The 11,719-nt window shown below is 39.7% G+C and overlaps 1 protein-coding gene and 2 non-coding genes across 3 annotated transcripts; 2 read left to right on the top strand and 1 right to left on the bottom strand.

The window, feature by feature from the left end:
* The first annotated feature begins 3,618 nt into the window (after positions 1-3,618).
* Positions 3,619-3,692, top strand: trnai-aau (transfer RNA isoleucine (anticodon AAU)). Its single transcript has one exon. It is a non-coding gene; the product is annotated as a tRNA-Ile (tRNA).
* Positions 3,693-4,057: 365 nt separating this feature from the next.
* trnaq-cug (transfer RNA glutamine (anticodon CUG)) lies at positions 4,058-4,129 on the top strand. Its single transcript has one exon. It is a non-coding gene; the product is annotated as a tRNA-Gln (tRNA).
* A 417-nt stretch (positions 4,130-4,546) lies between these two features.
* On the bottom strand, positions 4,547-11,340 carry exosc9 (exosome component 9). The gene is made up of 12 exons (XM_071917150.2): positions 11,201-11,340; positions 10,610-10,704; positions 9,843-9,962; positions 9,388-9,490; positions 9,142-9,279; positions 8,681-8,763; positions 7,427-7,559; positions 7,219-7,307; positions 6,501-6,647; positions 5,942-6,141; positions 5,515-5,596; positions 4,547-5,323 (listed from the first exon to the last, which is right to left on the bottom strand). Exons 1-12 carry the CDS (start codon positions 11,264-11,266, stop codon positions 5,260-5,262), a joined length of 1,320 nt encoding a protein of 439 aa, XP_071773251.2. The 5' UTR covers positions 11,267-11,340; the 3' UTR covers positions 4,547-5,259.
* Positions 11,341-11,719: the final 379 nt, after the last annotated feature.

Below are 11,719 nucleotides of genomic sequence, written 5' to 3'. Positions count from 1 at the left end.
GGTTACTGTTTGATTGATGTCTGCTCGTAAAACATCCCCGTCCAACCGACAGTTTTCCCATTATCTATGATACATCTGTTTTTGAGCACGGGGACAAATTAAAAAGAAAGTAGAAAGTCTCAAAAATTGTGGATGAGTGGATGGTGGGTGAAGAGAAATTTACTTGCACACTTTTATAGTCTTAACATTCAATCTGTGTTTATTCAGTAGGCAACTCTACTATGAAAGCAAAACCTGCGACCCACTTCCATGCTCACGAGACAGCCGATATGTTCAATCGTAGCGTTGTAAAGCATCGAGAGCGCCATGTAGAGCAGTGGTTCTCAACGTGGGGTCCGGGGACCACCAGTGGTCCTTGAGAGGGTTCCAGGGGGTCCCCAGCAAATTGATAAATTGTTGAATTTCACCATTATTTCATTTACAAGAAGTTAACACAATTAGAGAATGTAGAAGAATGGCTATTTTGATCATAGTTTCACTATTATCTCTCTACCTACAATAGAGATAGTCATGGAATTCTGGACAAAATCGTGTATAACAAAAAAAATATTATAGACAAAATCTCATCATATGGGGGTCCGTGGCCCTAATGTGGACTAAATTAGGGGTCCTTGATATGAAAAAGGTTGAGAATCACTGATCTAGAGGACATTCACTTCTGTCTAAACTGTAAATGAGGGATTGAAATGATGTACCTGTGACTCCCAGCCTCACCACCACCACAAAAGTTCCTTTAAGGATAAGGGAGTTGGGAAAACATGTTGGCTGCAGTCTCTCTGTTTCTCCCTCTCTGAGTAACGCTTTGCTGCCAAAATGTATTATCTCCACTAGAAAGATAAGATGAGTGCCAGGACTTTTCAGTAAACACCTTTACTACCATCAGGGATTTTGTTTGGATTAAAACAAATTTTGGATTCCTCATAAACGCATCCACAGGATGAGGCATGTCAAGTGCTGCTTAAATGACCGACATATTTTGCTGTCATGCACCTGTGATGTGCCAAGAATGAGGCAACCTCTCCTCTCCCCCCCCCCCCCCCCCGAAAAAACATTTCTTAGAATCAGTCTGTTACATAAGTGCAAAAGCTTACAATGCCTGGAGTTATTACTCTTCAAACAGGCCACACAGTGAAGGCATAATCTCACAATCTCTTCAAAATGTTCTTTGCGTTTGGGATGAAAACCTCAAAAACGAATGACTGCACATTTCTCAGCCACATCTCAGCCGCTCTTCCAGGCAGGCGCTTTGAATTTACTCCTGGATGTGAGCGCAGGCCTTTCCCACCTTGCCTCGAAACACATTTTATTTTATGTCTTTATTTATTAATTCATTTGATAGAGACAATGCAAATGAACACAGTGCCACTTCAACTGGTTACAAACAAGTTGATGCAACTGATGTTCTGCATAGAGAGATTATAGCTATTGCTAGTTTCCAACTCCTGTCCCTAGTTAGGCTTGTCTTGAAAAGAGAAAAAAAAGGAAGAAAATATCAAGGTTACATGCAGTTATGAAGCATAATTTAAAGAAGGAGAAATGGAAAGACCAACAAATAACAATAAAATAAGCAAGTCATTAATAATGAGATGATTAAAAATGCATACAGCTACGATTTTGCTTTAGCCAGCATTTAACATGCGCACGCACAATCTCTATTTCCATCTCCTGCACTTAATTCATATGCATGCTCAATCACTGTACTGTATATTGTATTGTATTGTATAGTATTGTATGGTACCACACTAATATGGTTGCATTCCACAAGTGTGAATGGGCCTTAAGAGGAAAAACATTGATGTCATTCAAGCTGTCGATTCACAGAGACATTTGGAAATAACTTTTCTACCTCCGTCTTCCTTACTGGTACAGCTTACTGGTGTCACTTATCACTTATCTTGAGGGGGTTCCTCGGGGTCCCCAGCAAATTGATAATTGTTAAACTTAAGCATTATTTCATTTACAAGAAGTTAACACAATTAGAGAATGTAGAAGAATGACTATTTTAGCTTCACTATTATCTCTCTACCTACAATAGCTAAGGAATTCTGGACAAAATCATATCTAACAATAAAGATATTCTCAGATTTGGGTCTGAGAGACAAAAATCTCATCAAATGGGAGTCTGTGGCTCTAATGTGTAGTAAATTAGGGGTCCTTGATGTGAAAAAGGTTGAGAATCACTGACTTAATGGTATTGTCGATATAGGAATTAAAGGGTATCATACTGTTGCATTCATGGTATTGTTGCTCTAGATAAGAGCGTGAGCTAAATGCTGAAAATGTAAGTTCTTTCTCTACTTGAATGCCTTGCTTTTCTTGGGAACAAACATACTATAAAGCACAGCCACAGAAAGCTAAAACCTCAGTGTATAGCCTATCTATCTTTGGAGAAAAAAAAAAAGCTATCACACATCTATACAACATCATGCCGTCTTTTAAACAAACACTTGTGCATGTTCTTTAGAAGTTCTGTTCACCCTAACAAATCAGTGTGTGATCGGGTGTGTATATGTTTGATCTGTTAAGTGATCTCATGCCATTGTGTTCATACAGAAAAAGATGTAAAAGACGGATAAACGGTTTATGGGAGAATGCTTAGTACATCGTGACTCATTGCAGCATAAGAGGTCTGCAAGTTTGTGAAAGTTTGCTTTGTGCTCAGTCAGTGAAAATGAACGTTGTACACACACCATTAATATTAATAGTGTAAACACTTGTGCTGCATGTGCATTCCAACTTGTAATCATTATTTAATGTCAGTTGTGTGCTTTGTGTGAACACGAGACATGACATGAGACAACACATATGAGTGATTTATCAGTCAGAAAATCGTACAGACAGTGAAATTCTTTAGGCTTTGTTATCATCAGTTTCATGTGTTGGTTTCTCAAATGGATGTCCTATTTATTTCTAATTAGCAGTTAAATCAGCTACAGCCCAAATATGCACTGCAGTCTTTATGTGATTAAAAAATACTGCCAAACAGAAAATAGGAGAACTCGCCCTAAAAATGAATACACTCCTTTATTCCATTATACGCAGCCCAAACAATGTTTTTGGAGAAGACCAGCTGTGTGCTAGAAAAGCTAGAAACCAAAGAACCAATTAAAACTCTAATGTGTGATGTCATCAAGTGACACCTATTGATAATGAATGGGAGATTGGATTTGTGGATATGTAGAAAGTTCTATGTTTGAAATGTTGAACCCAAAAGGGCGTTGTTTCATTCAATGGTAACAGTTACAAATCTAATGGCTGCATGATATTGTCTACAAAATGGTCCAGATCGATACTTTTCACTACAAGGCATAGGCTATAAACGTTTGCAGCTCGAAAAATGTGAATGTTATAGTTAGATGTGATTTAGTAGAGAAGTTATACTATAGGAGGAGAGATAACAATGGGATCAGAGGAGTCATAGTCATTTTCATATTCTGTTCTGTTATTCGTCTGACTGCCAGTAAATAAAATACGATTTAACCATTCCTTGTTTAAACTGAATCTTCTGGAGTCCGCGCAATGGCCTTTTTTGGACTACTAGATTTCATTAAACACATACTGTGCTTTTCTACTGATTGATAATTTATGTATATTGATATGAAGTGTGAGGTGACACATGGCCGGTTAGCTCAGTTGGTTAGAGCGTGGTGCTAATAACGCCAAGGTCGCGGGTTCGATCCCCGTACTGGCCAGCGATGTTTTTTCTTTCTATTGAAACTGAATTTATGTTAACTGTTAAAATGTGTCACACGTGCAGCGTTCTACAGCGGACGCGCATTAGCAAACATGCTAACAGTACAGAATTTAGCTAGCTGCTGTCATTTCAGAAAATTAGCATTAGACGCACATTTAGTTGTGTGATGTTGAATCAAAGCGTTATGCAATTCTGTCGTTCCTCGTAGAGCTACGAAAAGTCAACAAATAAACCAATAAAAAAAACGAACAGGTCATCATTGTATGTTATCCTTTTCGCATTTAGATGCTTATCAAATGTAGGACCACATCCGGGTGAGTAGATATTTTATAAACTATGATATGTGCGGAAAACGACAGTTGGGGTTCCATGGTGTAATGGTTAGCACTCTGGACTCTGAATCCAGCGATCCGAGTTCAAATCTCGGTGGAACCTGTGGTTTTGTTCTTTCTTGCTACACAATTATGGTTGAAGAGAACGTGATACTTTGACCTCTGATCCGATTCTCTTTTTGCTTTCCACAGGGAGACCAACGCACAGAATCAGCTACAGAACAGCACTGATCGAGGTGGCAGGGATTCAATGTCTTGCTGGAGGACACTTCAGCAGGGCAGAAGTCCCTCTATAACAATCTGACTACATCCAAAGACCTTCATTTCAACAGCCATTCCAGTCACACAGTGTGCCTCTTCAATTATAATAGGAAAACCCAACAGAATTCATTTACAATAGACCTGCCTGCTTTATTTTCAGTTAAATGTTTTTAAACCGACCCCACTAAAGAACCCCTTACAAACCTTACACACCTTTTTTCCTAATTTAAACAATAAAAAGGTCACTTTTGTTGAAAAAGATTTTAATTGGAATTGTATTCACAATGTGCTTTATAAAAACTGTAAATCAACACCACAGATCAAACTTTGTTTCCTTGCAAGAGAAGAAAAAAAGATATATATTTTTTTACATTTTCCCAGATACAAGATGAGTCACATTCTTGTCATGGTCTCTTTTCTCTAGTCTGAAAACCGACCAACTGAAATGTGGTAGGCTGTTACACAGTTCCTGACAACAGTGAGCAATATAGATGTTGGTATTTTTAGAAACTTTTCTATACTGATATTGGTTCTGATGACAGTCCTAAAACAGTACTTTTTAATACTTTTCTTTATTAAAAGTAAGTACATCACATTATGCAGTGAATCATTTTCTCTATAACTTCTGCACACACCATCTGTTTCTAAACAGAATCAGACCAACTGAGTCTGTTGATTCAAATGGCTAGAAACAAGAAGAAGAGAATCCAACATACTGAAGCTTTTTGATCAATTTGATACCTAAAGCAGTTGTGGTACCAGGTAATATTGTGGGTTTTTTTCTATACCCAGCTCTGGAGAGCAGGAACCATTTTAGCCCGGGCAGGTAAACCTACCATGAGGAGGAACTGGGAGGAATCTCTGCCACTGCTACAAATATACAGATTTAATGAGTCTTTTTACATTGAAGACCTCTATCAGGAGTCGAGGCCCCAGACTCTCGGATGGCTGTGACCTCAAATGCCTCCATCTTCATTTTTTTGTGTTTTTCTTGGATTTTGCTGCCCCCTTTTGGTGGGAACTGGATCCTGCGTTTCTGAGAGACAGAAAGAAGACAATTTCTATTAAAAAAACACAAACTATCTGATGCGTCTATGTGTAAAATGAGCATCATATCTCTTCTGTTACCAACAACCATCCTGTGATTACATGAAACATTTCTTTAACTTATGTTATTTTAATTTATTTTATTGATCCTTTATTGTTGATGGCAACCGAGGCACTTACTTAGCCACTGTGTCTGGAGTTTCTGGATTCAGTATGACCACTTCCTCCTCCTCGCTGTCAGATATCACAACCACATCTCCCGCTACAGCAAAACAAATCCCCAAATGATGTGCACAGTTTCATCTGACAGTTCATTCACAACAAAATCAATATAATGTGACCTACACTCACAGATGAATCCCTCATCCTAAAAACAATTCACTCATTTTTAAAACCAAGACATGTTCTACCGAGGCAGGGTGAAAAGCTATGTACGATTTAAATATGTTTGGCCCATCAGCCTGTTTGATATTGGTCTACTTATGTGAATTTGGTTAAATACAATTTTTACGTTTGTCTTGAGGCTCTTTTCTTTGCCAGGTCTGCTTTGAAAAAGAGATGGAACCACCTGGATAAGTAAAGCTTAAACAAAATAAAAATAAATTACCTCTTCTGCTCTCTTCCTTCCCATGTTGTCCCTGTTCCATCTTTGTCACTTGTTCCTCCTCTTCGTCATCGTCGTCATCCTCCTCCTCCTCCTCCTCCTCTTCTTCTTCTTCTTCGTCTTCCTCCTCCAGTCCCCAGGTGTTCTGCAGCCCCTCCCCCACCTGACCCACGCCTGGGGCGGGCAGCACTGGGGACGGCACCCTGGTATGAACAGTTAAGGTCCAAAAAACACGAGGAAGGGAGAAAACACAAGACTCACATGCAGGTGGAGAGATGGAGCGAGTAACCACAAAGGTTTCTTCTCACTGCAAGAGTCCCACGTCTCTTGGTGCTATTTTTGCTTTGTTTTATATCAAATAGTGTGTATCTTTGTATTGCTGTATGCTAATTGGTGGAAAGAGCACTGGGTTATTGTTATGTGACTAGGGATGGGACGATATATCGAAATTCAATATGGCAATACAAAAATGTGACAATATATCCCTTCCCTATATGTGACAAGACATATTTCTTGTTCATAATTGCCGATGCTCTTCTGGTTCAGGCTCAGTGTAGGATACGTTTGAGGCGGGGCTTCGGCTCTCTGGACAATGTTATTGGCTCTTTCTGTGACATCCGTCATCTCCACTGGAGTCTCATCCATTTTCAGTGCTGTGATTCGCTCCTGAGGCATCGACTCTGCAAAGCCACACCTGCCACCCTCCTTCCTGGAAAGTTAAAACAAATAAATGACAGAATAAGGGACAGGACAGAACAGTATATAAAATGGGGCAAATATCTTATGTATATTTACAGTGAAAAATGATAATATGGGGGAACTGCATTGCATTTGCTAATTTTAGCACTAGATTCGTATTGAGATGATACAATGTTTTGTCTATGTATCCTGTGCAGAACTTTGACATGAAAAATGCTGCATTACTGTACTGATCTCAGATGTGAACGAGAGAGAACTTATTTTATCGTCATTTTATTATTGTTTTTTTTTTGTTTTAACCCCTTTGAATGCCACCCCCCCCCCCCTTTTTCATTTATATCCCTCATTATTATTTGTCTATTTGTATGTACATGTTATAAAGTTTGAAAATTCAATAAAATATCAATCATAAAAAAAAACAAAAAAAACATAAATGATAAAGCAAAAAGACACTACTGCTGCTATAAATAAATGAAACCTTTTATCTCTTATAATGACAACATTGGGGCTTACATTAGTGGTACACATCTCCACTTCCACAGCTCAAGACTTAAATATAGCAATGTGACGCAACGACCCACCTGGCTTTCTTGTCATTCTCCAAGGCTTTGGTGATCAGATCTGTGATTTCCGACACTTTAACACTGGCAATCTTACTGCATCTGAGAACCTTCAACACCACAGATAAACATTTCATCAGTCAAAAACGACTTCCTCTCCCTTTTTCCCCTCGAGAATACGTGTTTTAACTCTCATGGACGGCAGTAACACCGGTCAGTGTCAGTTCACCTGTTCTTTTAGCAGCATGATGCCCCCGCTGGACTGGATGGAGCAGATTTCCCTGTGTTTGTTCATGGCGATCATCAGCAAGCCGTCCATCACGCGCTCCTCCCGCTCACACGGATCCACCAGCAGATAAGTTCTGCAGAGCGAGAAGACAGGATATGAGGAGGGAGACTGCTGCGGGAAGTCAGCGTCGCCTACACATATGAACTGTCAGTTCATCAGATGCTGCCACTGATATGGAGTCAATCTTATCTGTGCTTGTCGCTTTCGAATAAACCAATAAAATGAATACGACAAAAAGGACGAGAGGGGAGAGCAGATGGAAATAAATATTAGAGGGGCAGAGAGGAGAGGAGGAGAGCTCAGAGGGAGAAAAGAAAAGAAGGGAGAGAATGAAGTGAAAGGAGAAGGAAAAGAGCGGTATGAGAGGGAGGAGAAGCAGAGTAGAGAACAAAAAGGAGGCTCGTTTATAGTGACTGAACAGTGAATGTATGTATAGTCTAACTCTAACATCTATGTCTTGCACTGTCCCTTTCCATCATATGTGAGATTCTGCTGTACCATGTCACAGCATGTATTGTATTATTATCTACATTTTTAATTTGTCTCTGCATTAGTGACATTCAAATAATAAGCTTCCAACTTCTTCATATAAATAAATGTCAATTTTTTCTACTCTCTATCGCCGACTGATACCATAACAGTGAATAGAATAGTCAGTCCTATAGCCAGCTCATACCAGCTTTTACATTTGCTGTTCTAAACACCTATGAGAGGATCCTTCTTTCCCGGAAAAAATCCTCTGCTGCACAGCAAGTGATGCGTTTTATGTTAACGGAAGCAACAGCGGCGGTTTGTTTGGAATAAATGTAAAAAGGTAGAAGAAATAGAAGCAGCAGCAGTCTACACCGAGTGTCTTTACTGTTACAGTATGTTGGGCCAGTGCCTACACTGAGTACAAAACACCAAAGCAATAGACCTTTTTCACAGCAGCCATTTTGACGTGTCATAGCAGGGTAAACACAGGTGTAACTAATAACATTAATGATGGTTCCATTCCATTTAGGTGTTCCAGTGCCATTCCAAAGAGCCAGTATGCACAATACCAGGGCCCTGGCACTGGAACACCTAAATGGAATGGAACCATCATTAATGTTATTAGTTACACCTGTGTTTACCCTGCTATGACACGTCAAAATGGCTGCTGTGAAAAAGGTCTATGACTGCTTATCACCAAAGGATTTAGATTGGCCTTACCCCTGTTGGAAGAAGGAGAAGCTGACACAGATAGGCATGTGGTAGATACTCAGAGGAATAGGGTCTCTCTCCTCTGGACTGTACTGAGGGAGCACAGGAGCAAATACGCCGTTACAACCGGGGCAAAGTGTTACATAAACATGTGTGTTATAAAATTAATTGTTTTGGCACAAGCTACAAATCTGTGGTGCAACACAGATGATAACTGTGAGGTCATCGCTTCAGTCTTGACCATTAAAAAACATGTGAAAAACATTTCCATTCAAATAAAACAGTGTTCATGAATTAGCCAGTGGTCATCTGTAGCGAACCATGAAAATTACATCAGCTTATATCAGCTTTAAGGACTTCAAATCTAAAGTCACAAAATTCAAATGACAAAGCAGTTTTGTACTTTGATGCATTTCCTAGTAGACTGAGTGAAACAGAAACGCTGCCTGTTGCGGCTGCTGCCGACTCACCACAGTGACTTCGTCTCCTTGGATACCGACGTCAGGCCGTCTGAAGTGGCACAGAGCGGTGATAGCGGCTATACTGGCTGCATCCATCAGGTTTCCATCATGATTCAACGTGTGAACATCCACTCTGACCTGCCATACCTGCACACACACAAACACACAGCTACATCATCAACATTATGACTGGCAGGATAAGTTGATACGCTTCCTTTCTCTTTCTGTCTCTCTTTTGAAGTGTGTGTGTTTTACCTTTTCTCCAGACGCCACACACAGCGACTCTGTATCAATGCACTTGGAGTTCCTCAAGCATCTCTCCAGCTGTCTGTTTAGCTTCACTAATAACTCAGACTGCCTGTAGAGAAAGACAACCCACAGCCGCATTACACACTGCTTTCCCTGCCCAACAGACAACAAACTAAACATGCCAGGCCTAGTCTTGTTTATAAGCTTGTGTTGAAATATCCTGTATGTGGCTGAACTCCATCACAGAAACAAATGGTCTATTATGTGCAGTAGGTTGTAAACAGTATTCACCTTCAAGAGATTAAGATAAGAAGAAATGACAGAAAAGAGACACTCATTGCTTAACCATACCAGACTTACATGAGTCTGACATGGTGAAACACAAGACATAATCAGTATGATGTGTAAGCAGCAGTAAATAAGCCGAAAACACAGGATAGTCTTATTCGGTTTTTTCCCACCTGCCCAGTTCAAATGCTGGTGAGGCCATGGGAGACAGCTCTATGTTGAAGAACATGATTCCTTCATTTGGCCGGTTCTCTTTGGGGGCCACCAGCTCACAGGACACCTGGGCCATGACCCTGGACAGAGGAACAGACTGATATTCCACCATCTTAACATGACAATAGCACAGTACTGACGAAAAAAGATATCATTTATGCCACAATTTGATGCTATTGCATACGACAGTGATATCATATCAAGGGTCATATCAAGGACCCCAAATGTAATACATATTAGGGCCACGGACCCCCATTTGATGAGATTTTGTCTCTCAGACCCAAATCTGAGAATATTTTTTATTGTTAGACATGATTTTGTCCATGAATGAATTGCATATGAATTCCATGACTATCTGTATTGTAGGTAGAGAGATAACAGTGAAACTAAGATCAAAATAATAACTCTTCTACATTCTCTAATTGTTAACTTGAAATAAAATGAAATAATGGTGAAGTTTAACTATTCAGCAATTTGCTGGGGACCCCCTGGAACCCCCTCAGGGACCCCTGGTGGTCCCCGGACCCCACATTGAGAACCACTGGCAAAGGATGTGCTCAGTTCAAACCTAATGAAACATTTTCTCTGATGTGCAATGTGTATTTACAGACTAGCCCACAGATTCTGCACAGCATCAAAATGCCTCGTTTCAGAAGCTGTTTCATCCCTTCAAGGTTTCCAGGGATAAAATCCAAAGGGTTTAAAAAAATCTGGCTCAGAAGTTCACCTGGTCTTCCCCAGATCCACAAAGCAGCATCCATAGTCAGTACCAAACGTGATCTTTATGTTTCTGTAGTCGTAGGTCTGCCGTCCATCCAGACGCTGTAGGGAAAGTAGAGGTGAGTGTAAATGGAAAACTCCCCATTAAAACAGAATTTTCTTTCTCTATGAGATCTTGGAGATAAACAAATTCTCCCCAAAAGCCAGAATCCATGAACTTAAGTCTCAAGTAAACGTCTCTGAAGCTTTGCCATTTACAATATATTGGAGGCTAACTTCATTGACTGTAATGTGGGTTTGAGTTGTAACAACCAGATAAAAACAAGGGTGCTGTCACATTGTCCCCAAAGTCAGTCTTCCATTCATTGTACAGCAATTAGAGTTCATCTTAATTACAGAGACAGATTCTTCATTCTGGGTTTATTATACAAATGTAGACTAAACCGTCCAATATACTGTTTTTTGCTTCTGTGAATATAAGAACACCGACAACATCATGTCAGTGTTGCTGTTAGGAAGCAGAGTCCCTAGCAAATTAGCAGAGTAAAACAAGTCAATAGACAAAACTAGACACAACGTCCATGTTCAGCAACTATACCTTTTTCTCTTCGATAGCTTTAAGCAAGAAATCCCGCTCACAGTTAGACAACGGCGTATCCCTCATTCTGTAAATTGTATGTTTTACGTGATATATAAATTATTTAATTCACAACTATACCGCAACTATACCACAAGCATGTGGCCACCATTAATGTTTTGTGAACTCCGCCCCGGAAGAACATAACATATTCCACAGTAAAATATGTTGTACATTTTTTTCCCCATACGTATCGCTTACAATACTTGGGGAAATTGTGATGATAACATATGTTTGTGTATTTATTATAAACTAGAACTTCTTACTGTGGGCGTACAGCATTTTTGAGTATAAGTATAATACCTCTTGAATCCAGTTTACGAAAAAGAAGCTTTTATTTTGAAATGTGGTTACACAGCGGCATTCTGATGCCTTCATATTCTCCCCGTAATCTTGTTTTACAATAAATTCGTAAATACGTCTTGTATCTCATTCCAGTGATTTTGGTCGGAAATAATTACAAAATGGACCCTGTAACAA

This window comes from Centroberyx gerrardi, chromosome 3 (genome assembly GCF_048128805.1).
Source record: "Centroberyx gerrardi isolate f3 chromosome 3, fCenGer3.hap1.cur.20231027, whole genome shotgun sequence".
Lineage (NCBI taxonomy): Eukaryota > Metazoa > Chordata > Actinopteri > Beryciformes > Berycidae > Centroberyx > Centroberyx gerrardi.
This window is presented reverse-complemented; position numbering and strand designations above follow the sequence as displayed.